Source organism: Aspergillus foveolatus (genome assembly GCF_047715535.1).
Source record: "Aspergillus foveolatus strain CBS 279.81 unplaced genomic scaffold BDW70scaffold_9, whole genome shotgun sequence".
NCBI lineage: Eukaryota > Fungi > Ascomycota > Eurotiomycetes > Eurotiales > Aspergillaceae > Aspergillus > Aspergillus foveolatus.
The window spans coordinates 388,145-409,513 of NW_027396073.1; the positions used below are offsets into that span (position 1 = coordinate 388,145).

A 21,369-nucleotide genomic window follows, 5' to 3' on the forward strand; every position below is an offset into this window, starting at 1 on the left:
GATCTCGAATTGACTACGATGTTATAATTGTTTGTACATTGCGCGCCATGCGTAAAAGAGGTCCATGGGCTGCCTTCAACCGCGCGCCATATCCAACATAAGTGATTTGGCTTGACCGTGGCCTCGACACCCACAACTCAGACCCGCTGAGTGGTCGTAACGAACTCTTCGCAGCTGTACCCGACTCCGCCTGTATGTACAGACTAGGCTAGACGAAGTAGCCTTGTTGAACTTGGAGGTCAGAATATGCTCGGGACATTATGATAGCCCCTCACCCACTGTGAGACTTCTGCCTTAGACACGTCGATCAATCCCAGTCATCATCATCATCCTCCACAGTAACGCCCTTCCTAACACTAGACTTCGTTTTGAAGTCCGACGGCCGCTCATCCTCCGAGTCATCGTCAGTCTTCTTCTTCAGCCGGATGTCACTCTCCTTGAGCGCACCAACTTCAATCAACATATTTTCGAGGTCTACAAACTCAATTAGCAATCACCCAGTAAAAGATTTAGAGTAATAGAAAACAGAGAAAACAAACCCTCAACCCTGGTCGCCGCCCCCTTAAGCGCCATAAGCGTCACATATTGCTTCACAATCTCTCCATCCTTATACACCAGAATCGTCGGCGTATTCCGGTCCGGATATCCTTCAATGCACATATTTCCGCGCATTTCACAAAACTTGATATCGCCATATTTGACCGCGAGCTGTCTCCATATCTCAGAGAGCCGCCGCGACTCAACGTTGTTGCTAGACGAAGAGGTGAGGTTCACACAGACGAAGCACGACTTTGACGCCTCGGTAACTTCGCGTGTGAAGTCTGGCTTCTGCAACCCGTAGACCTGGTTGTGAACAGAGGACTGCGTTATATTACTTAATTCCGCGAGGCGTTTTTGACTGTGTGCATAATTCTTCTTAGCTTTCTCCGCGCCAAATACGGGGATGGAGAGAAATGATGTCAGGGCATGGAACGGGGACGGACATACCGATACTGGTTAAGAAAGGCTTCATCTTCCACATCCTCTAATTCGTCTAGTTCATCCAGGTCTTTATCCTCCAAACGGTTCTCGTAGGCCTTGCGCTCGGCTTCGACGAGGGCTTCTTGGATCAACGGCTCTGGGTCTTGCGGCTTTTCCGGGATGATACCGTGTTTGCGGAGAATGTCGTTCCTGTAGTTTATTCAGGGCTGTCAAATAAGGTTGATTTAAGTTGCGACGTGACCGCGCATGAAGCTGAAAGAGAGCGGGGACGAACCATTCAGTGTCTTCGTTGGGGTCGACTTCGACTTGCATTGTGGGTGACCCGGGGGTGGATTCGAAAGGGATTGAGACGGGTGTAGCTGCAATGAATAGTTTAGCCCGGGTATGGGGGAATTCAACGGCGTGGTGAAGGAGGAGTATGGTTCTGGAATTTCCGTGCAGATGCGCAGAGGGGTAAATTGATAAACTTGCGAACGTCTTGGCGGTGCGGGCGGTCGTTCGTATAGCTGCCTACAAACTGCTACGTAAGACACGATTGCTGATGGCATTATGTTATAGGTATAATAATTACTGAGGGATGTTAAGAGCTGGTTATTGATAATGTTACTTATTGATTTTGGTTTGCTGTAATTGTTCCTGAAAGCTTCGGGCACAGATATAGCATTGCTAATCTGTATAGTTTGAACTTTCCAACTATGCTGAATAGAATCCTCTGATTATGCTTTCAGTAAGGAAAATGTGATAACTGCATCATGTGCATCATGAATAGCTTTTGGGCAAAGGTCCAGGTACGAAACAAACCGAACTCCGTCGTAAAACCTCGAAACAAAAGAGAATAATGCCGAATGCCCTCCGAAAACCTAGTCCACATCCATTTCGTCCTGCGTGGTCCCATCCACCAACAGTTTGGTCTTCTTCTTCTGCCGGAGCCTCTCCTCCCCATGCACTCTGTTCGCGACCTTGACACCTTCCTCGGCAAGCGACCTCCCCTCTTCTCTCTCGCGAAGTTCCTTGCGAATAAGATGCTCGCCCTCTGCAACGACCTTCCTGTCCTCCTCGCGCTTGCGTTCCCGCGCAAGTTTGCCCGCCAGCCGGCGCTTCGTAAATGCCCGCTCGCGGCGCGCTCTGATCTCTTCCACCCGCTCCATAGCCTGGACGGTCGCTGCGACAAGATTTCGGTCGTACTTGACAGGGACGTTTCGTTTTTTGGCGAACTGGGAGAGCACGAGCGATGAGTCGACAATCATTTCTTTGCCGCTGGCGGCGCGGCCGGCCTTGGTCCATTTCAGCTTGCGCGGTTGTCTCTTCAGTTTGAAGTTGGCGTGACACTTTGAGCGGCAGAATCGGAAGGCTTTCCCGTCCAGTCTAACCATCTGGATGCCCTTGGAGGGATATACCGGGCGAGAGCAGAAGTGGCATGTTTCGATTCTGTGGTGGTTTAGTAGTGTGCTCGATTGGCCTAGGGCTCACGGTATAAAATCGATCTGAAATACTGACCTCATCTTGGCAGCCTTTTATCTCTGAGGAATGATAAAAGGATACCGGTATAGCGAAAATGAGTTTGGATGTTTATCCAAAAGTCGGGGAGAAAATCATATCGACAACAGAAGTTTTGAAATTCTGCCGGCGCTAAGCCCCATTCGGCCTCGGGGCGGCGTTCCGAGTTTTTATCTCGACGGTTGCTTTCTCTCCCAACGTCACCCCGATATAGCTCCTGCTGAATACTCTTTGCACTCAATTTTACTCGCATCATATCGTCCAACTGATTGAGATGGCGTCGGCTCTCACTCTTGGTCTTGGTGTTGCTACGGCCGCCTTCTTGGTATGCCCGACCCTAGGCGCCTTCTCCGCTCGTCAGTACTAATCATTCTGCTAGGGCCGCGCTGGCCTAGTAGCCTACCGTCGCTCCAAGGGAGGTGTGAACGCTTTGGGCAAAGCTTTCTACAAAGGGTTCGTTAATGAAACGCCAGTGACATATAAGGAGGCTAACGTCGCTGCAGAGGCTTCGAACCGCGCATGAACCGTCGCGAAGCCGCGCTGATTCTTGAACTCCCGTACGTTTACATCCATAGGTCAAAACATGTCAGAATAGTGCTGATGGGTCGATAGGGAACGTACCCTTAACAAAGAGAAGGTTCGCAAGAAGCACCGTCAGCTGATGCTGCTCAACCACCCAGATCGCGGCGGCAGCCCCTATCTCGCAACGAAGATCAACGAAGCCAAGGAGTTCCTAGATAAGCACACTTGAGTTCGTTCTGAATGGTTTAACTACTTGGAACTGGCGACTGCAATTCCAGATGGGCGGTCGGCCAAGGGACCCGGGTTGAGATTCTGATACGAGCCAGATCATACTTCGTGTACAAAATGCTGTTTTTGGGTGCATAGCGTGGCGTTGGATGGATTTCGAGGATAGAGTACATATACTACTTCCTCGTCTCTTTAGAGTTGTATTGTATATATTGCTGAATCGCCGCTCTTGAATTGATACTCTCACGTGTTCTCTAGGATACTGTAGGGCCCTGTACATAGAGCGATCGGAAACAGTAGGATGAATGAGCCACGTTACAAGGGCATGGCTGACGTGATCGTCTGAAGACTGACGGAGTTAACACTACTAACACTACCTACAGAGCACCTAGTTCAGGGATCCCTGTGTCTAAGCCACTGTCACATGCCACAGTGAAAAAGTTTATGTTGTCAAGCTCATAGAACCGTACCATAATGCCAATGCGCTGCCGGAGCCGGCCTAGCTACTAGAGAAAACAGAGCGGAAGGTCGCGGGCCCGAAGAGCAGCGCTCGGCGTTTCGGGAATATCGGGGTCCGTTATTCGACTCGTACATCGTTTAGGGAGCTTCAATCAGGATGGATGCCTCCGAGATGTGCACACTAGGGAGCTTGGCCTCCCGACGTTAAAGGAGTAGCTTACTTGTGTCCCAGCCTAAGGCAACACCGTTACGTTCGCTTGTTCCTCTGCTCCGTCAACTTGTCTGTTATACTTGTAACGAAAGCTAGGCCAGGTCAATAACAATTGTCTTCCTTTCTCTGTACTTCATGGCCTTAGGGTAATCTTCTTCCACGCACTCGTCTTCTGCCTCGGTGGTCAGAGTGTGGTTGCCACGTGCCTGAAAAATACAGTAAGTCCGCATATTCTGTTCCCCCCATGTCATCATCCACTTTTTGCCTCCCAATGCTGACTTGCTCACTCACCTTAGTCACTCCTTTGACGGTCGTCGTGAAACAGATACCAAAAAAGAAAAGAAACAAGAAGGACCCCAATCAGATGAAAACTCAGCAGGCCCGATTCTCCGTCTTACTTTGAATGGGAGAAGGACCCCGCATCCGACTTTTACATTGCTCCAGACCTGCCCTACCCGCTGACACTATCGAAACTCCACCTCTACACGCATCGGGCTGTGCGCCCAGAGTCTCTCATCACTAAGCGCTTCAGTGATAAGCACTGTGCCTCTGGATAATATGGACGGAATTGGGGAGGGCCACGGCCCGAACGGCATGGGATACGATATGCCCATGCTTATGAACCAACGTACTCCCATCTTTGGCGCATACGGCCCTGAGGGCTCGCCGGTCACCACTGCGCTTCCGAATCCTTCGCTCCACGATGACGCTTCAATGAGCATAGGAGATGATAATAACGATGCCAAGCGAAGACGGATTGCGAGGGTGAGTGTTCCAAGTCGTGCTGGCTATGCGACGTCCTCAATATTCTGATGACCGTTCGTTCCTGTAGGCTTGTGATATGTGCCGGAAGAAGAAAATCAAATGCGATGGAAAAATGCCTAAATGTTCCCACTGTATCAATTACAAAACAGACTGTGTCTTTACTCAGGTTGAGAAAAAGCGCAACCCGCCCAAAGGGTACGTTCTCTTGCCCTTGTCCCAAAGTGTTCAACCGCTGATTGCATTCGTGTCGTAGCGCCAAATATATTGAAGGCCTCGAGAACCGTTTAGGTCGCATGGAGTCTCTGCTTCGTCTCTCCGGTCTACTCTCTGAAGATGATGGAAAGACGGATCTTGGGACATTGGAAAAACGACTTGCTGACAGATCTCTTTCTGCCGGTGGCTATAATAATACCAATAGCCCAACGAGAATTAATCTGCCACTTAGTGGACAACCGTCTCAGCCTGCTAGCACATCACGGCATTCGACGCCCAGAGTGGATTCCCACTCTAGCCCCCGAACGGCGGCTACCTCACCAGACTCGCAGAAAGAGTCGGAGAATGAAGTAGAAGGGTTGTCGGATATGATGTGTTCTTTGGTCACAAATAATTGCGGTGAGACGCGGTATATTGGTAAGTGCTGGTCTGCTGGAGCATATCAAGTATTCGGGCTGATGAGTTCCAAGGGTCATCATCGGGGTTTTCAATCTTCTCACCCAAGGGTATCCAGTGGGTGAACGAAAAGACGGGGGACACTTCATTTCAAGACATGATTTCTTCAGCATACATCGACGATAATAAATGGATGTACTGGAAACCGGAAATCTTCAGTGACGTCTTTGCTCGTCGCGTCTTCAAACCCTTGCCTCCAAAAGAAGAGGCTTTGTCTCTTTTCCGAGACTTCTTCGATAACTTTAATTGCATGTTTCCCCTTTTCCACGAACCGACCTTCATGCACTTGGTTGAGAAACAATATTCTCGAGACCCTTACGAAGGCTCCGGCTGGTGGGCTAGCATCAATGTGGTGCTTGCCATATCGCATCGTCTACGTGTAATGAGCAACCTCGTCCCTCAAGAAGAAGACAAAAAGGCTTGGCTTTATCTAAAAAATGCCATGGGCGTGCTAACAGAGCTTACGATGCGAAATACTGATCTTCTGAGCGTGCAAGCTCTTCTAGGCATGGTGGGTCTCACATTCCTATTTCAATTTTAGATGCAGATCTAATTCCCCCTTGCAGTCACTATTCCTTCAAGGGACTCCAAATCCACAACCTTCGTTCTTCTTAGTCGCCGCTGCTATCAGATTGTCCCACAGTATTGGGCTCCATAAGCGCGGGTCTGGTTTCGGCCTGAATCCTGTAGAAGCAGAGCAACGCAAGAGAGTCTTCTGGATTGCGTATATGCTAGACAAAGAGTATGCTCTCTTACTCCCAAAAGAGATTCATTGCTGACCTTTACTATAGCATTTGTCTCCGATCCGGCCGACCGCCTGTCCAAGACGATGACGACATGAACGTCGAGCTACCGAGTGAAGATCCTCCGGATAATATCGGTAACGTCCCATTATTCGATGGGAAAGGGAAGTTCAACATGTTTCGCACCTTGTGCGAGTTCTCTATTATTGAGAGCAAGGTGTACAAGCGCCTCTACTCGGCCACAGCTTCTAAACAATCTGATGGCGCCCTCTTAAATACCATCGGCGAGCTCGACAGGGAGCTCGAGGAGTGGAAGGATAGCATTCCTATCGATTTTAGGCCTGAACATGAAATAAAAGCAACCCATGGGCCTCTCATATTGCACGTCGTCGTGTTGCATTTTGCTTATTACAACTGTTTGACAACAATACACCGGATGTCAGTTCACCATGGATATTGGACAAGCCGCCTTTCCAACTATGCAATTCAAGGTCTGAATGCGCGACCATTAAATCCGCGAGTGTTCCTATCGGCCGTTTTATGCGTGACTGCTGCCAGAGCGTCCATCAACCTGATCAAATATATCCCCCAAGGTGATTTCGCCTGTGTCTGGTAAGTTTCGGTAGCATAAGAGCTTGTTGTGAAATTGTGGTATAACTGGTAACTAGGTTGATACTTTACTACCCGGTCTCGGCGTTGGTCACACTGTTCGCGAACATCCTCCAGAATCCAACAGATGCGCGGGCTCGCTCAGATGTCAAACTTATGAACGTGGTTGTCAATTTTCTCTCTACTCTTGTATCTGATGAGTCGAACGGGAGCATCAAGCGCATGCTTGGTGTATGCGGTGAATTCGAGAGAATTGCGCAGGTCGTTCTCGAAAAAGCCGAGCGGGAGTCTCAATCAAGGAAAAAGCGGAAGGCTGGGCCGGAAGAGCCTAGGGATTCACCACAAGCAGCAAGCACAACTTCAACGAAGAAAAATACAGCCAATACATCGTCTACTATGCCTTTTTCGCCGCCGCCGCAATATGGTGCAGATTCCCAGGATCGTAGCTCTGATGCTGCGAATGGGGCAGCGGCTTTCACATCGAGTCAGACAATGCCTGGAACAAGTGGCATTTCTGACATGTCGGGAACTATGCCTGCCATGCCTAGGGCTAGCCAAGATTTCACCGAAATGCTTGGTCCCAACGCCCTGGATGGATTGAATTTTGGTAGCCAGGCTCCTTTAACGTCTATTGGTGATGTTCCCATTGCGCAACCCTTCCAACAGCCGTTTGTCCCACAAGATCTTTGGCAGATGCCTATGACAATTGAATGGGACTGGGCAGATATGTCTACGAACTTTCCCGTCTTCGACTCAGGTCCGAGTCATTAGTATTTACGATGAAACGAACAATTTCAATTTTGCTGATTGTCACCCCCCTCCCCCCAAAACAGCAACCTTACTGATGTAAGGTTGCGATTGTACGGAGAGAGGTGGCAACTGGGTATGGGCTCTGCAACTCTCCACTTATATAATCTTTTGCTATTGATATTTTGCTATTGGCGAGGAGTATGGAAAGGCGTTTTGTGAGGTTGGAGCATGCATAAGTGTACCTGTACGAAGGATCGGGTTTTCTGGACACTCCACGCTCTGCTGTTCGGGGAAGAGTAGGATATCGAGTTTAGATGGATACCGCAGGAATATTCTCCTCTATTACCGCATCATTCATTATCGACCTCACTGGTAGACCCGAATCATCAAAGTGTTGAAGAGGAAGGCCGTACCCCCCTAGAACAGTTGTTATTTCAACTGACACCTAGGTTTCCGTTGGAAGGTCCAAATGAAGCTCCCGAGATTTTTAAAGAACTTAGTGGCGTTCGATGTCTCCGTACTCTGAATTCAAAGAATAACCAGGGATGACGGCATCGTAGCTAGTTAAAATTGTTTAACTAACTTATCTTGTGTCACGGCAGACTGGATGACTCAGCCGGAACGGCGAAAAAACCAGGTCCGATCCAACCTCCCGAAGGCGGGCGACAGCAGACAAGTTCACCAACTGACCTTAACAATTCCAACTGAGTGACACGTATTCACGCCCGATCCGCCTCGTGAGGGCTTCCATGGCTTGCTGTGCTAGATTATAAATCCTATATACCCCTTTCCGCTTTCTCCGCCCCGCACCTTCCAGCCTCTGGGCTCACCTTCCTCGACCATGGCCAGCTTACTCCGACGGCCAGGCAATCTTGCTCAATACTCGAGGAGAGCCGCAGAGCACATCTTTCGCGCCAGACCACTTCAAACGCGCATTTCACAATCAAGACTATCATCTTTATACACGGCGCGTCGTGTAAGGACATTCACTTCGCAGCGTGACCTTGACCCGAAACCTGAGAGGAGAGTACCACCTACCGAAAACGATGGCAAACAAAACGACGGCGGCAACTCGCAGCCTCCTAAAAAGCCTGAGGGGCCCAAGAATTCTGAAGAACCCAATAAGCCAGAGGAGGACAAAAAGCCTGAGCAGCCTCCATCGAAGTTAACCGCGGAGGAGGAGGAGCAGGTCAAGCAGTTCTTCGAACACATGACACAATTTTTTCCGGCATCACAAATCAACGATCTGCGATTATTCGTGAGAATATTACAAAAGAATGGCATGACTCCGGAGGCGCGGCAGTTTATCGAAAAGTATATCGTGACGGGGAAGGAGCCGTCGATGATGGAGTACATGCGGATTTCTACGCATGTACAGTATACGGTAAAGAAAAATGCCAGCCAAGAAAATGAGCAGAAGGATGGCCAGAAGGAAGGACAGAAGCAGAGTGGGCAGAATGGGCAGAAGCAACAGGGCAAGAGCCAGTCGGATTCTCCAGAGTTCAAAACCCTGGATTTCAAATTCGATCCTGCATCGAGCCTGATCAGTACTGTCATCGCCTATTACATCTACCGCAGCATCTTCCCCGGCGACAATAGCAAGGACATCACATGGGAGGAGTTTAGGAGCAAATTTTTGGATAAGGGACTTGTGGAGAAATTGACCGTTACCAACAGAACTAGGGTTCGTGTCGAATTAAACCGTGATGCGGTCGCTCGAACGTACCCTGATTCATCTGCAGCTTCACCAAATTTCTACTACTATTTCACTGTCGGATCCGTTGAGAGTTTCGAGCGAAAACTCGACCAAGCCCAATTTGAGCTCGGCATTCCAACCTCCGAGCGTATTCCCGTCTCCTATGTTGATGAAGTCCCATGGATGGCTACCGTGCTATCTTTTGGCCCTACACTCCTCTTCATGGGTGGTTTATTCTATCTTTCGAGACGTGCCGGCAGCGCTTCAGCAGGTAGAAACGGCATATTCGGAATTGGCAAGAGCCGCGCTAGGCGCTTCAACCACGAAACGGATGTCAAGATCAAGTTCTCTGATGTTGCTGGAATGGACGAAGCCAAGGTAGAGATCATGGAGTTTGTCAGCTTCCTCAAGAGCCCAGAAAGGTTCCAGAAGCTCGGTGCCAAGATTCCTCGCGGTGCAATTCTATCGGGACCTCCTGGAACGGGTAAAACGCTGCTTGCCAAGGCTACTGCTGGTGAATCTGGCGTACCTTTCTTCAGTGTCAGTGGTTCAGAGTTCGTGGAGATGTTCGTTGGTGTCGGTCCTTCCCGTGTCCGGGACCTTTTCGCCAATGCACGCAAAAACACACCTTGTATTATCTTCATTGACGAAATCGATGCCATTGGTAAATCCAGGTCCGCCAAAAACTTCAGTGGCGGAAACGATGAGCGGGAAAGTACCCTAAACCAAATCCTCACTGAGATGGATGGTTTTAACACTTCCGACCAAGTGGTTGTTTTGGCTGGTACCAACAGACCCGATGTTCTTGACAAAGCTCTTATGCGACCTGGACGTTTCGATCGACACATCAGCATTGATCGACCTACTATGGACGGTCGCAAGCAGATCTTCCGTGTTCATCTGAAGAAGATTGTTACCAAGGAGGATATGGACTACCTGACGGGCAGGCTGTCTGCTCTGACTCCTGGCTTTGCTGGTGCTGACATCGCCAACTGCGTCAACGAAGCTGCTTTGGTTGGTATGTAAACTCCCTCAACCCTCCTGTTTCCACAATATAATTCAGTTCACTGATCTGTGTGCAGCCGCCCGTGAAAACGCGGAGAGTGTAACCATGAAGCATTTCGAGCGAGCAATTGAGCGAGTTGTCGGCGGCCTGGAAAAGAAGTCTGTTGTGCTCTCACCGGAGGAGAAGCGCACTGTGGCTTACCACGAGGCCGGGCACGCCATCTGCGGTTGGTATTTCCGCTGGGCGGATCCGTTGCTCAAGGTTTCCATCATACCGCGTGGCCAAGGGGCCCTTGGATATGCACAATACCTGCCCTCCAATGGAGATACATACCTGATGACCGCCAACCAAATGATGGACCGGATGGCCATGACCCTGGGAGGACGCGTCAGCGAGGAACTACACTTTGACACTGTCACCAGCGGAGCCAGTGACGACTTCAACAAGGTCACCCGCCTGGCCACAGCTATGGTTACAAAGTTCGGCATGTCCCCGAAGCTCAAGTACATCTACTATGAAGAGGACCCATCATCACAGCTCCACAAGCCCTTCTCGGAAGAGACCGCCAAGGATATCGATATTGAAGTCCGCCGTATCGTCAACGAAGCATACAAGCAATGCCGCGATCTTCTCACAGCGAAGAAGAAGGAAGTCGGCCTCGTCGCAGAAGAACTTCTGGCCAAAGAGGTTCTCAGCCGCGACGACATGGTCCGCCTCCTCGGTCCTCGCGAATGGCCCGAGTCAGGAGAATTCGCTAAGTACTTTGATGGCAAGCATGGTCAGACCATCGCACCCCCTGAGCCCGAAGTTGGACCCGAAGCTGGACCTGAGACGAGAGAATCACCATCATCATAGAGCTGGATTGAAGGAAAAAATTCTCGATAAGTGATTTGACTGATCAATTTTTTTCTGCTGCTCTTTCATCTTATCTTTATAGGAGGAACTTGTATTTACCAGCATTTTTATCTACTCCCCTCTTGTTTCTTTCTCCCTCCATCTCACTACCTGCTTATACCTACCTACCCTTCCTCCTTTCTGTTACCAAATTACTCGACCTTTTGGTAGCTTCCCTTCCGACCCTTTCGATCCCCCTCGTCTTTGTATTTCTGCCTCCGAAGCGTCGATTCTAATGTATCATTGTATAGTAGGTAGCTGAATGATTTATTTCCTTTGTGAATCCTGATTGGCAATTTTTGCGAATTACCAGATATGGTTGGGAAGTTAGGTAGAATTATGTACTTATTATTAGATCGATTTGAGGCGTCCCCAACTCCGGCTGTTTTTGTCCGAGAAGTGAAAAGAAGTAGCTAAGGCCAATACATTCAAAATAGACTGAGGATCAAAACGCAAACCATTATCTACTTCGACTCCCGAATCTAATGTGGAAAAATAAACGGGGGCATGGACCATTCAAATGGCCTGCACCCAAGTAAAAGAAGCGAAGTATGCGTTTCCAACCAGGGAGAGTTAAGCGTTAGTTATAACGGATAATATGCATATTTACTCCTCTTTCTTGTTGTGAGCAACCCTCTTCTTGTTCTTGTTGCCTTTGTACCTAGGCGTAATAGATAGACGAGGAATGAACCTTCCGACGCGAGCCTGATATTCCTGGTACTCGGGGTACTTTCCAGCACTGATCTCCTCAGTGAGGCGGACGCTTCCTTGGAAGATAGCCATAAGGCCGATGACGCCTAAGGCAGTCCACTGGACATAATGCTCAGTTCGGTAGGCGTTCCAAAGGTAAAGAGTGAGCCAAATGGCCTGTTCCGCGGCAAAGTTGGGATGGCGGGAGAGAGACCACAACCCGCTGACGACGAAGCCACGCTCAAGATCTTCAGGGTCATACTGGTCCTTAAGGTTACCGGGGATTCGGGCGGAGGTGTTGTATTCGTGCTTGGCATTCTGGAATTTCCATTGTTGCTGGTCGGCAAAGAACTCGAGAATGATGAAGACCAAGGCCACACGGGAGAAGATCAGGTCGGGAAGTTCGAAGGCTTCGCCGCCAGGAAGACGCGCGAGGAGGAGGAAGTTGTAGGTTGGGGTCGTGAGGAGGAGTAGCAGGAGCGGCTGGATCACGCTGATGAAGGTGATGTTGAAGAGGAAGAAGGCGAAGCGGTTGTTAACACGGGACCGGATAATAGACCAGCGGTAATCCTCTGAGCCGATGCTGTAACCACCCCTACGCCAGTAGTTGAAGGTCAGGCGCACCTGGATAAATTAGAATTCAGTTGAGATTGGTAGAGAGGATGAAACATACGCTCCAGATGACAGAGATAGCAGCGATAGTATCCAAGTTGAGAGTACGAAGGCCGGAAAGACGTGCCCAGACAGCAAAATGAACGTTGAATACGGACGGGAGGATAGACCAGAAGCGATCGACCTGAGAGTAGTTGCGGTTGATCTCAGAGAAGACGATGAACAGAACAGAGAGGAAGATAGTAAATGCAAGCGCGGACGCAAGAGGATTGGTGGAAAGATAGATGTCCTTGAGAGCGTTTACATCTTTTGCTGCAATCGCAGGTTGGAGACGTTCAGGGAGCGCAGCCAGTTGCGACAGAAATGGTCGCACGGCATGGTTGAACGAAACGCAGTCTGCCAGAGACTCGACGTCAGGAAGTGGAAGCGTCATGGTTGTTGACGAAGCAGAAGTCGGAGCAGAAGCAGGAGCAGAAGCAAGAACAGCAGACACCCGACTGCGAATCAAGTTTTCCCACATAGAGGAGATAGTAATACTTTGTTAATCAATTATAAGGATATAGACGCAGATAGAGGACGGAATCCGTTCATGAAATCACAACAAACAAGGCCGAGTCTCACTAAAGAGCTTAAGCGGGGTGCGCTAACCCGTATTAGGTAGTAAGCTGTCAAGTGTTGAGTCCCGTGACCCGTGTCGTTTTCGCGTTAGCTCGAGATCTGAAGATCAATTTGTCAATAATACCTATAGACAACCCCAGACTGTCGTACGGGGAGCATGGTGGAAATGATTCTCAGATCATTGATTTCTACTACTGATAGTGTGATTTGCCTGACTGACTGTCATGGCGGGCACCAAAGTCTTGTGCGTGGCTGAGAAGCCTGCAATCGCCAAAGCTGTCGCACAGCACCTATCTGGAGGTCGTATGGAAACTGTAAGCGATTGACCTGACTTGCTGAATGTGGGCTGAAGATGGAATAGAAAAATGTCACTGGAAATCGATTTGTGAAGAACTACGTATTTGATTTCAATTTCGGGGGCCAATGGGGAAACAGCTCTGTCACGATGACCAGCGTCTTAGGACACTTGACAAGCTTGGAATTTGAGCGCCAGTACAGTGGCTGGGCATCTTGCCCTCCTGCAGCTCTGTTCGAAGCTCCTGTCAAGATTGCTGTCGACGACGTAGGTTAAGCCGAAGTCTGACCATCAGCCGTCTTTGCTAATTCCTAAGTGCAGGATAAAAAGGCAATCGCAAACAACATCATGAAGCAGGCGACGCATAGTCAGTACCTGGTCATTTGGACCGATTGTGACCGGGAGGGAGAGCATATTGGAACGGAGGTACGCGATCAGGCGAAGGCGGGCAATGGACGGATCGTCGTCAAGCGAGCCAAATTCAACAATACTGAGAAGGTGTAGGTAGATGCACCACCCCTTTCTTGTGTGCTTCGTTGACCGATTCAAAGTCACGTTCTGAATGCTGCGAGGTCTCTCATAGAACTTGATGAGCGACAAGCCAACGCAGTGGCGGCGAGGATAGAGCTCGATCTTAGGATTGGGGCTGCGTTCACTCGGCTGCTCACTCTCCAGCTACAGAATCTTCATGCCACCCTGACACAGAAAATTATCAGTTATGGTATGCCACGCCGTCTGTTTTGAAACGTGCTCTCATCTGACAGACTACTTTCCAATAAGGATCCTGCCAGTTTCCCACCTTGGGATTTGTGGTTGACAGATATCTACGAGTGAAGCGATTCAAGCCTGAGACTTTCTGGGGTATCAAGGTCATGCACACTAGAGATGGTATCAAAGTGAATTTTCTCTGGAATAGAGTCCACCTTTTCGACAGAGCCGCTGTCACTATTATGCTGGAGCGCTGTCTGATGGCAACAAAGGCGGAGGTCACAAAGGTGAATCAGAAACCGACAAGCAAGTGGAGACCCTTACCACTGACAACAGTGGACTTGCAAATGATGGGAACAAAATATTTGCGCATGGACAGTGCAAAGGTCATGAAGGTAAATGCTCCATCACGTAAGATGCTGATATGGTGACTAACGGAACCTAGATTGCAGAAAATCTGTACACTAAAGGATTCATCAGCTACCCACGAACAGAAACCGACCAGTTTGACAAAGGAATTGACCTGAAGAAGCTTATTGAGAAACAACTACCAGATGAAAGATGGGGACAGTACGCTCGCAGGTGTGTTGCTCACTCTCTAAGCTCTATCAGCTACTAAACGTGTTCATTACTAGTCTTCTCGACGGCAATTTCAGAACTCCTCGGGCTGGGAGGCACAATGACCAAGCACATCCACCAATCCATCCCGTCTGCTGGGTTAACCCCACTACACTGACTGAAGATGAAAGAAAGGTGTACGAGTTTGTTACCCGACGGTTCCTCGCCTGTTGCTCAGACGACGCAAAGGGACAATCAACCGACGTCGAGATACGTTACGGAGACGAAATGTTCCACGCTAAAGGACTCCTCGTCTTAGAAAGGAACTACCTGGACGTCTACGTCTACGACAAGTGGGAGAGTACCCAGCAACTACCTAACTATCAAGTTGGCGAGCTATTCGAACCTACAGAAGCGAACATGTTCGATGGAAAGACCTCGCCGCCAAACTACTTAACAGAACCCGAGCTTATCGGGCTCATGGACGCTAATGGTATCGGTACTGACGCCACGATGGCCGAGCATATCGAGAGGATAAAGAACCGTGAATACATTGGCGAAATAACCCGAGGAAGCGGCCGAAACGCGGTAAAATTACTCATTCCTACTCGTTTGGGTATTGCCTTAATACTAGGCTACGAAGATGTTTTCGCTGGTCTCGCAGACAGCCCATCCCTCAGCAAGCCTTTTTTGCGGAAACAGATGGAGTTGGAAATGCGGGACGTCTGTGCTGGCACGAGGTTACGGACACATGTGGTCCAGCAAAATCTGGATATGTACCGGGAGTTGTTCATTCACACTCAAAGGCGGATGAATATGCTGAAGGCTGCATTTCGAAAATACATTGTCGAAGGAGAGGATGTGTGAACTCTACCATTCGTCTCCGATCGACTGACGCCCTTCTAGGACTGGGTCATAGTCCTTGCGGAAGTCCATGAGCCAACAGTCTTTACTGTGGACATATGCTCTTAACTACCAGAAACAAGCACTAATTCAGGTTTCCAATTGGATATAAGCATACCTCTTGGGTATATTCTACTAAAGAAGCCTACGGTGTTCTATGAAGAAAAGAATCGGTTCTTCAAGCTTTCAAGTAGGTCTGCTTAAACAGATTCTGCTTTCGCAAAAGACCTTAAACCATATGGCTGCTACTTAAAGATTATACACTACGCAAAATAATCAGGAACATGCAGCTCTCGAGATACTTCCACATCCAACCTCGCACACTTCTGCGCCACGCCATTTTTATCGTGCGTAATAGCCTCCTTCATCAATGTCCACGCACATGTTGGATGAGATAACTTCAATATTTCTTCTTCCAATTTCTGGGAATGGCAAATCGCTGTTGGCTGCTGAGTTCGATATTGCCTTATGCATGAAGTGGAACTCAGAGACCTTGGAGGGCAGGCTTGCGCAGCTTGACAATGCCCTCTTGTGTATATAGGCGAAATAGGATAACCCTGCTGAAGATGACTTATAGTAGACTATTTTCTCTTCCATCGCTCTTTGAATGCTCTTTTCGCCCGAGAAGTAAGACCTGATGTAGTTTGCGGATTGGCACGCTCATTTTGGGTATTCTCCATATCGGATGGGCCCAGCACAGGACAATGCTTGTGCGAGCCCTTGTCAGCAACTGAGACTTATTCCGTTTGACTCGAGTTTTACGCTTCTTCATCAGCCTTCCTGCCTCTGGTCTCATTCGGCCGCATGAAATAAAACTCACTCTCTCGTTGCCACTGGTTGATGGATTCTATCCTGGAACTGAGCCTATTCAACTGTTGTTGAATCTCCTCGCCGCGTTCCTCAAGAGTACCGCAATTTTTCTTCAGCCCGTCGACAGATAGTTGCAGTTGCTCTATCCGCTCATCGATGATGGCTTTCACCATGACGACTTCCTCTTCTTGCATACCCTTGATTGAATCGAAAGTCTCGTTCAAGACAAGTATGTTCACTGCTTTGACTAGGGCAAAGATATTTTTGACGGGAATGAGAGATATTGTGATAAGTGGGCTGAAGACTTTCTTAGTCGGAGAAAGAACCTTCTTTATGACTGGGTCGAATGTTTGTTGGTCTGAAAAGAAGCTTCCTTTGACTGGGATGAGACTCTTATCAGTTATGGGACTGAGCAAAATCATGACCGAAGCAAGGACCTTCTTGACTGGACCGGTTATCTTTTTCTCAATACTTTGACGAACCTGCGTATCGATAGCTGTCCAACGTGCCAACCAAACCCAAAATGCAAAACCAAATACTCCGAACACGACGAAAAGCATAACTGCGTACGTCTGATCAGAGAAAGGCTCCAGACCCTCTTGAGAAACCTTCGCGGAAACCAAAGTTGTCGAGTTCGGTAAAACATCTTCCAGAGACACAATAGACGAGTTTCTGAACCTGCCTGCGGACAACTCATCCTTTGAGTAGGGCATGCGTGGGTTAGTGGAGGAAGATGCATTACTCCAAGGGGGCTTTGACAGAGAGGACCAGGCTGAGGCCACAACGTGGTGGTTGACCCTGGAGACCGGTCCGCCTGGCCAGATGAAGTAGGCGGCCGAGATGCCGATGAGAACTTGGGCTGAGAAAGTGGGATACATGTCTGATTCTAGAGTATTTAGGCAGGCTTGCTTGTAGTGTGATGAGTCTGTTATGGAGAGGAGATGGCGACGACGGATGTGAGAGGGCGCTTTTTATATTTCACCAGAACAAGGGCTTATGGCTCTTTGTGAGTAGAATGATAATGAGACCATTGACGGTCTCTTGCGAAAGTCAAGTTGTTCTTGTCTTCTTTGTTTCCCTGCGGTATTCTTCCCTCGTAGTACTTTGTGGCGGTGCATTAGGACATGGCCAGCGAGCTTAGTCTGTTTGGCAAATGAAGATGGCCGGGAAACCTATAGGAAAGAGCAACTAAAGGCGTACCTACACGGACTCTGTCAGCCCACAGCGCATAATGTCAATAACTCAACCACAATCCATGATTCGGACAATGAATGAAACATATTTACAAGGCATCTCTAGCCACAGTAGCGCGCCTTATGTGCAGTAACCCCAGTCTCCTACTCAAGCTTCTTGCTAAGCACAACACCATAGAAAATAGTAGCGCCAAGGGTCACCAGGTTGACCAAGCTGGACAGTCCATGTAGACGACCGAACTTCTTGTTTAGAGCAATCATCTCTTTAGAGTGAGGTGGGGGGTCGTAGCTCTTCTTGCCGTCGCGGGTTTCTTCAGCCAAGCATGTCAGTGATTGTAACGACCTAGACAGAGCATTTTTTATTTGCGAGACATGTACATACCCTGATGCTTTCTCTCCCGCATCGTATCGACAGTAAGCTTGCGCAAGACGCCAAAGTTCACCAGACCAGTGATGAATGCCGTCGCGAGCGGGAGGAGAACACTGAATTGGTTCTCCCGTTCCAGGAGCCCCGAAATACCAAGCGGCTGGCCGCCGCGGGAGGCAGTAAGTGCAACTACGACGGGGAGCGCGGTCTGGAGGGCGAAGTAGGTAGGGAATATCTTGGCTTGGAGAGCTGAAAACTGAGGGCGCGGAAGGGCGCGGAAGGCGATAATGCCGGAGACAAAGCTCTATAATTGTTCGTTAGAGACCACTGTATGTGAAAGAGATTGGCATGTACCTGGTAGAGCTGGACACCGAGAAGGGTGCCGTAGCTGAGTCGCAGAAGTCAATAGTGGGCTCTCAAGGTTAGGTTGTCGTGAACGGACCTTAGAATGTGGAAAGGGCGGGGATCGAGCATCTTGACTGTTATTATTCTAGATAGTGAAAATGTGCTCTAAGTGACTCTGTGCTGATGGGCGATAGCTTAAATAGCTGGAGGTCTTAGGCGATGCGCATACATAGTGAATTGCGGGACCATCCGAGGTTCCGCGGGATGATATATCCACGCTTGGGCTGACAGGTGAGCTTTATTTCCACGTACAGCTACTCATAATAACTATACTAACGCACTATCACTACGTACACGCACCTCATGATGTCATGTGCCAACGTATTGAGGCTGTTCCCAATCGGGAAATATCGCGCGTCTGCCTAGGCTCCGCGCGATCCATAGCCTGCTGCCTTTGGCCGACTCCTTATCAATCAATTCGCCGCGAATCCCTTGTATTGTCTTGATGTTCGCGTCTCACAAATATCATGTCGGACAAGGAAGCAACAGTCTACATCGTGGACGTGGGAAAGTCCATGGGCGAGCGCCGAAATGGCCGAGACATAACGGACCTTGAATGGGCTATGAAGTATGTCTGGGACTGCATCACGAATACGGTAAGTAGCTCACGCTATGGCTATAACCTTTGCTGACCGCTATAGGTGGCTACTGGGCGCAAAACGGCAATGATGGGCGTGATTGGCCTCAAGACGGACGGTAAGATATACCTCCCGTAGAAGAGGTTCTTCTACTAAAACGGTCGACAGGTACTGACAACGAACTGGGACACGAATCCCACTTCTCTCACATCTCGGTTTTATCGGAGATTAAGCAGTATGTAGCTTGCTAGGTGGATGTGTTTGAATCAAATTGACCACCCATCCAGGTTTCTTATGTCTGACATCAGGGAACTGGATGAGCGAATCAAGCCAAGCAGCGTCGACAAAGGTGACGGTAAGGAATCCTATGGCCTAGTTTCAACCTATACTGATTATCTAGCGATATCCGCTCTCATATTGGCCATTCAAATGATCATCACCCACTGCAAAAAGCTTAAGTGGAAGCGGAAGATTGTCCTTATCACTAATGGATTGGGACGGATGAACAGTGAGAACCTTGATGATATTATATCAAAGGTCAAGGAGGATAATATCGAATTAATTATTCTGTGAGTGATGCTGTCCCATTTTCCAGAAGGGATCTGACAGACCGTAGAGGACCTGATTTCGATGACGCTGAGTACGGGATCAAGGAAGAGGACAAAGATCCGCACAAGGTATGATCTCTTCTTCTCGAGCTGGTTTATTGCTAATCACTTATAGGCTTCGAACGAGACTCTTCTGCGGACCATCACTGAACGGTGCGACGGTGTATTTGGCACGCTTGAGCAGGCAGTAGAGGAAACAGAAATCCCCCGCGTCAAGCCTGTCCGGCCAGTTGCATCATTCAAAGGTTTCTTACAACTAGGTAACCCTGAAGAATACGACACTGCGGTCCGTATTCCCGTTGAGCGGTACCCACGAACAATGGTAGCGAAACCCCCGACGGCCAGCCAGTTCGTCCTGCGCTCAGATTTAGCCGCTGGACAAGAAGGCTCAGCGTCATCTACTGCCGTTCCTGAAACCCAGCCTGAAGATGGTAGTAATCTCACCAATGTGAGGAACTTGAGAACTTACCAGGTTAGCGACGAGAGTGCCCCTGGTGGTAAGATCGATATCGAACGGGACGACTTGGCCAAGGGATATGAGTATGGACGTACGGCTGTTCATATTAGCGAGACCGATGAGAACATCACAAGGCTAGAAACCACTGCAGCTCTGGAACTAGTCGGTTTTATTCAGAGCGAACGGGTACGTACTGCTCGAACCTACGACTCGCCTTCCGCGACTGACATTCTTAGTATGACCGGTATATGCATTTGTCCAATACTCACATCATCATCGCCAACCGTGCTAATGACAAAGCCTCACTTGCACTATCCTCCTTCATCCATGCCCTGTTTGAGCTTGAGAGTTATGCCGTTGCTCGTCTGGTCACGAAAGAGAACAAACCTCCTACCCTAGTTCTGCTCGCACCTTCCATCGAACCAGACTACGAGTGCCTCCTCGAAGTACAACTACCATTCGCCGAGGACGTCAGAACATACCGCTTCCCATCTCTTGACCATGTAGTCACCGTGTCTGGGAAGGTGGTAACGCAGCATCGAAACCTTCCAAATGACGACCTTCTCGATGCCATGGACAAATACGCAGACAGCATGGAGCTGAAGGGCACAGACGAGGATGGGTAAACTGCCTAACATGCCTCGATTTGTACACATCGCTAACGAATACAGGGACCCGGCCAATACGCCCTTCCCAATTGATGATTCCTTCTCGCCAGTTCTACACCGCGTGAACGCGGCGATCCGCTCTCGAGCTATACACCCAAACGACCCCATTCCGCCACCAGCAAGGATCCTCACTCAATTCTCGCAACCACCCGAGCACCTCCTCAAAAACGCAGAGCGCCATCTCAAGAGGCTTATTGAGGTAGCTGATGTCAAGAAGGGTACTAAGCAATTTTCCCCATTTCACAAAGCGTGACTCCTAAATTAACGTACACTCTAGTACCTCAAAAAGCCAAAGGCCGTAAACGCGTGCGCGAACCCGAAAAGCCTCTCTCCGGCCTGGATGTTGACTCTCTCCTACATCAAGAAAAGCGCGTGCGGATCTCACCAAACAACGCAATCCCCGAATTTAAGCAGACCTTGGCGCAAGCTGAAAACATTGAGACGATGAAGGACGCAGTCAAGCAAATGCGCTCGATTCTCGAGGACCAGATCAGGCATAGCTTGGGCGATGCGAACTATGACCGCGTCACTGAGGGTTTAGGCGTTGTGCGTGAAGAACTTATAGCCTATGAAGAGCCTGGCTTGTACAATGATTTAATTTGGAAGTTAAAGGAGACGCTACTGAAGGAGAAGCTGGGTGGCGATCGGAGAGAGCTGTGGTGGCTTCTCAAACGGAGTAAACTGGGGTTGATTGAGCAGCGAGAGTCGGAGCTTTCCGAGGTTACAGAAGAGGAGGCGAAGAAGTTTATATCTGCTTAATGGGAGTAAATGTTTCTGAGGATTTTTGTTCTAGATACCATGCAAAATGAGATATGATGAATTCTGAACAGGCCGGGGAATCATATATAACTCGCCAAAGAACTAGAGAC

At 49.1% G+C, this 21,369-nt stretch overlaps 10 protein-coding genes across 10 annotated transcripts; 5 read left to right on the plus strand and 5 right to left on the minus strand.

Annotated features, from left to right (window-relative positions):
* Positions 1-3: 3 nt before the first annotated feature.
* Positions 4-1,392, minus strand: BDW70DRAFT_130848 (phosducin family protein). Its single transcript, XM_073735888.1, has 4 exons — positions 1,256-1,392; positions 988-1,170; positions 540-898; positions 4-474 (listed from the first exon to the last, which is right to left on the minus strand). The coding sequence occupies exons 1-4, from the start codon at positions 1,291-1,293 to the stop codon at positions 308-310; spliced, it is 747 nt and encodes a 248-aa protein (XP_073598720.1). The 5' UTR covers positions 1,294-1,392; the 3' UTR covers positions 4-307.
* A 180-nt stretch (positions 1,393-1,572) lies between these two features.
* BDW70DRAFT_130851 (ribosomal eL24 family protein) lies at positions 1,573-2,552 on the minus strand. The gene is made up of 2 exons (XM_073735889.1): positions 2,479-2,552; positions 1,573-2,409 (listed from the first exon to the last, which is right to left on the minus strand). Exons 1-2 carry the CDS (start codon positions 2,481-2,483, stop codon positions 1,842-1,844), a joined length of 573 nt encoding a protein of 190 aa, XP_073598721.1. The 5' UTR covers positions 2,484-2,552; the 3' UTR covers positions 1,573-1,841.
* Positions 2,553-2,565: 13 nt separating this feature from the next.
* pam18 (putative mitochondrial DnaJ chaperone (Tim14)) lies at positions 2,566-3,488 on the plus strand. Its single transcript, XM_073735890.1, has 4 exons — positions 2,566-2,803; positions 2,858-2,931; positions 2,982-3,035; positions 3,091-3,488. Exons 1-4 carry the CDS (start codon positions 2,753-2,755, stop codon positions 3,227-3,229), a joined length of 318 nt encoding a protein of 105 aa, XP_073598722.1. The 5' UTR covers positions 2,566-2,752; the 3' UTR covers positions 3,230-3,488.
* Positions 3,489-4,179: 691 nt separating this feature from the next.
* On the plus strand, positions 4,180-7,890 carry atrR (transcription factor atrR). The gene is made up of 7 exons (XM_073735891.1): positions 4,180-4,663; positions 4,731-4,858; positions 4,917-5,293; positions 5,347-5,843; positions 5,899-6,074; positions 6,124-6,687; positions 6,744-7,890. The coding sequence occupies exons 1-7, from the start codon at positions 4,457-4,459 to the stop codon at positions 7,453-7,455; spliced, it is 2,661 nt and encodes an 886-aa protein (XP_073598723.1). The 5' UTR covers positions 4,180-4,456; the 3' UTR covers positions 7,456-7,890.
* Positions 7,891-8,113: 223 nt separating this feature from the next.
* Positions 8,114-11,403, plus strand: BDW70DRAFT_130856 (peptidase family M41-domain-containing protein). The gene is made up of 2 exons (XM_073735892.1): positions 8,114-10,148; positions 10,213-11,403. Exons 1-2 carry the CDS (start codon positions 8,276-8,278, stop codon positions 10,989-10,991), a joined length of 2,652 nt encoding a protein of 883 aa, XP_073598724.1. The 5' UTR covers positions 8,114-8,275; the 3' UTR covers positions 10,992-11,403.
* A 233-nt stretch (positions 11,404-11,636) lies between these two features.
* Positions 11,637-12,765, minus strand: BDW70DRAFT_148294 (DUF1295 domain protein; the record flags this gene model as incomplete). Its single annotated transcript, XM_073738847.1, has 2 exons — positions 11,637-12,344; positions 12,394-12,765. 2 exons carry the CDS (start codon positions 12,763-12,765, stop codon positions 11,637-11,639), a joined length of 1,080 nt encoding a protein of 359 aa, XP_073598725.1.
* Positions 12,766-13,174: 409 nt separating this feature from the next.
* BDW70DRAFT_171956 (DNA topoisomerase 3) lies at positions 13,175-15,567 on the plus strand (the record flags this gene model as incomplete). The annotated part of the gene is made up of 7 exons (XM_073743363.1): positions 13,175-13,264; positions 13,312-13,512; positions 13,567-13,745; positions 13,797-13,966; positions 14,026-14,348; positions 14,399-14,535; positions 14,589-15,567. The coding sequence occupies 7 exons, from the start codon at positions 13,175-13,177 to the stop codon at positions 15,376-15,378; spliced, it is 1,890 nt and encodes a 629-aa protein (XP_073598726.1). The 3' UTR covers positions 15,379-15,567.
* Positions 15,568-16,172: 605 nt separating this feature from the next.
* BDW70DRAFT_157493 (uncharacterized protein) lies at positions 16,173-17,102 on the minus strand (the record flags this gene model as incomplete). The annotated part of the gene is made up of 1 exon (XM_073740363.1): positions 16,173-17,102. The coding sequence occupies one exon, from the start codon at positions 17,100-17,102 to the stop codon at positions 16,173-16,175; it is 930 nt and encodes a 309-aa protein (XP_073598727.1).
* Positions 17,103-17,284: 182 nt separating this feature from the next.
* BDW70DRAFT_122271 (DUF4149 domain-containing protein) lies at positions 17,285-18,353 on the minus strand. The gene is made up of 4 exons (XM_073734794.1): positions 18,227-18,353; positions 18,139-18,172; positions 17,800-18,088; positions 17,285-17,728 (listed from the first exon to the last, which is right to left on the minus strand). The coding sequence occupies exons 1-4, from the start codon at positions 18,256-18,258 to the stop codon at positions 17,562-17,564; spliced, it is 522 nt and encodes a 173-aa protein (XP_073598728.1). The 5' UTR covers positions 18,259-18,353; the 3' UTR covers positions 17,285-17,561.
* Positions 18,354-18,629: 276 nt separating this feature from the next.
* Positions 18,630-21,275, plus strand: BDW70DRAFT_130865 (ATP-dependent DNA helicase 2 subunit KU80). The gene is made up of 10 exons (XM_073735893.1): positions 18,630-18,785; positions 18,831-18,885; positions 18,936-19,002; positions 19,055-19,122; positions 19,168-19,336; positions 19,384-19,444; positions 19,491-20,018; positions 20,069-20,454; positions 20,504-20,718; positions 20,778-21,275. The coding sequence occupies exons 1-10, from the start codon at positions 18,657-18,659 to the stop codon at positions 21,257-21,259; spliced, it is 2,160 nt and encodes a 719-aa protein (XP_073598729.1). The 5' UTR covers positions 18,630-18,656; the 3' UTR covers positions 21,260-21,275.
* Positions 21,276-21,369: the final 94 nt, after the last annotated feature.

What these genes read in the sequence shown, in the direction of transcription:
- BDW70DRAFT_130848 (XM_073735888.1), bottom strand. Translation starts at nt 1,293, where the DNA reads ATGCAAGTCGAAGTCGACCCCAACGAAGACACTGAATG. An exon ending in CCCAACGAAGACACTGAATG is followed by an intron (nt 1,171 to 1,255) that starts GTTCGTCCCCGC and finishes AATAAACTACAG; the next exon opens with GAACGACATTCTCCGCAAAC. An exon ending in GCCTTTCTTAACCAGTATCG is followed by an intron (nt 899 to 987) that starts GTATGTCCGTCC and finishes TTATGCACACAG; the next exon opens with TCAAAAACGCCTCGCGGAAT.
- pam18 (XM_073735890.1), top strand. Translation starts at nt 2,753, where the DNA reads ATGGCGTCGGCTCTCACTCTTGGTCTTGGTGTTGCTACGGCCGCCTTC. An exon ending in TTGCTACGGCCGCCTTCTTG is followed by an intron (nt 2,804 to 2,857) that starts GTATGCCCGACC and finishes TCATTCTGCTAG; the next exon opens with GGCCGCGCTGGCCTAGTAGC. An exon ending in GCGCTGATTCTTGAACTCCC is followed by an intron (nt 3,036 to 3,090) that starts GTACGTTTACAT and finishes ATGGGTCGATAG; the next exon opens with GGAACGTACCCTTAACAAAG.
- atrR (XM_073735891.1), top strand. Translation starts at nt 4,457, where the DNA reads ATGGACGGAATTGGGGAGGGCCACGGCCCGAACGGCATGGGATACGAT. An exon ending in AAGCGCAACCCGCCCAAAGG is followed by an intron (nt 4,859 to 4,916) that starts GTACGTTCTCTT and finishes TTCGTGTCGTAG; the next exon opens with CGCCAAATATATTGAAGGCC. An exon ending in GGTGATTTCGCCTGTGTCTG is followed by an intron (nt 6,688 to 6,743) that starts GTAAGTTTCGGT and finishes ACTGGTAACTAG; the next exon opens with GTTGATACTTTACTACCCGG.
- BDW70DRAFT_130856 (XM_073735892.1), top strand. Translation starts at nt 8,276, where the DNA reads ATGGCCAGCTTACTCCGACGGCCAGGCAATCTTGCTCAATACTCGAGG. An exon ending in CAACGAAGCTGCTTTGGTTG is followed by an intron (nt 10,149 to 10,212) that starts GTATGTAAACTC and finishes ATCTGTGTGCAG; the next exon opens with CCGCCCGTGAAAACGCGGAG.
- BDW70DRAFT_122271 (XM_073734794.1), bottom strand. Translation starts at nt 18,258, where the DNA reads ATGCTCGATCCCCGCCCTTTCCACATTCTAAG. An exon ending in TCGGTGTCCAGCTCTACCAG is followed by an intron (nt 18,089 to 18,138) that starts GTACATGCCAAT and finishes GAACAATTATAG; the next exon opens with AGCTTTGTCTCCGGCATTAT. An exon ending in GCGGGAGAGAAAGCATCAGG is followed by an intron (nt 17,729 to 17,799) that starts GTATGTACATGT and finishes GCTTGGCTGAAG; the next exon opens with AAACCCGCGACGGCAAGAAG.
- BDW70DRAFT_130865 (XM_073735893.1), top strand. Translation starts at nt 18,657, where the DNA reads ATGTCGGACAAGGAAGCAACAGTCTACATCGTGGACGTGGGAAAGTCC. An exon ending in GATTGGCCTCAAGACGGACG is followed by an intron (nt 18,886 to 18,935) that starts GTAAGATATACC and finishes AACGGTCGACAG; the next exon opens with GTACTGACAACGAACTGGGA. An exon ending in GGTAGCTGATGTCAAGAAGG is followed by an intron (nt 20,719 to 20,777) that starts GTACTAAGCAAT and finishes CGTACACTCTAG; the next exon opens with TACCTCAAAAAGCCAAAGGC.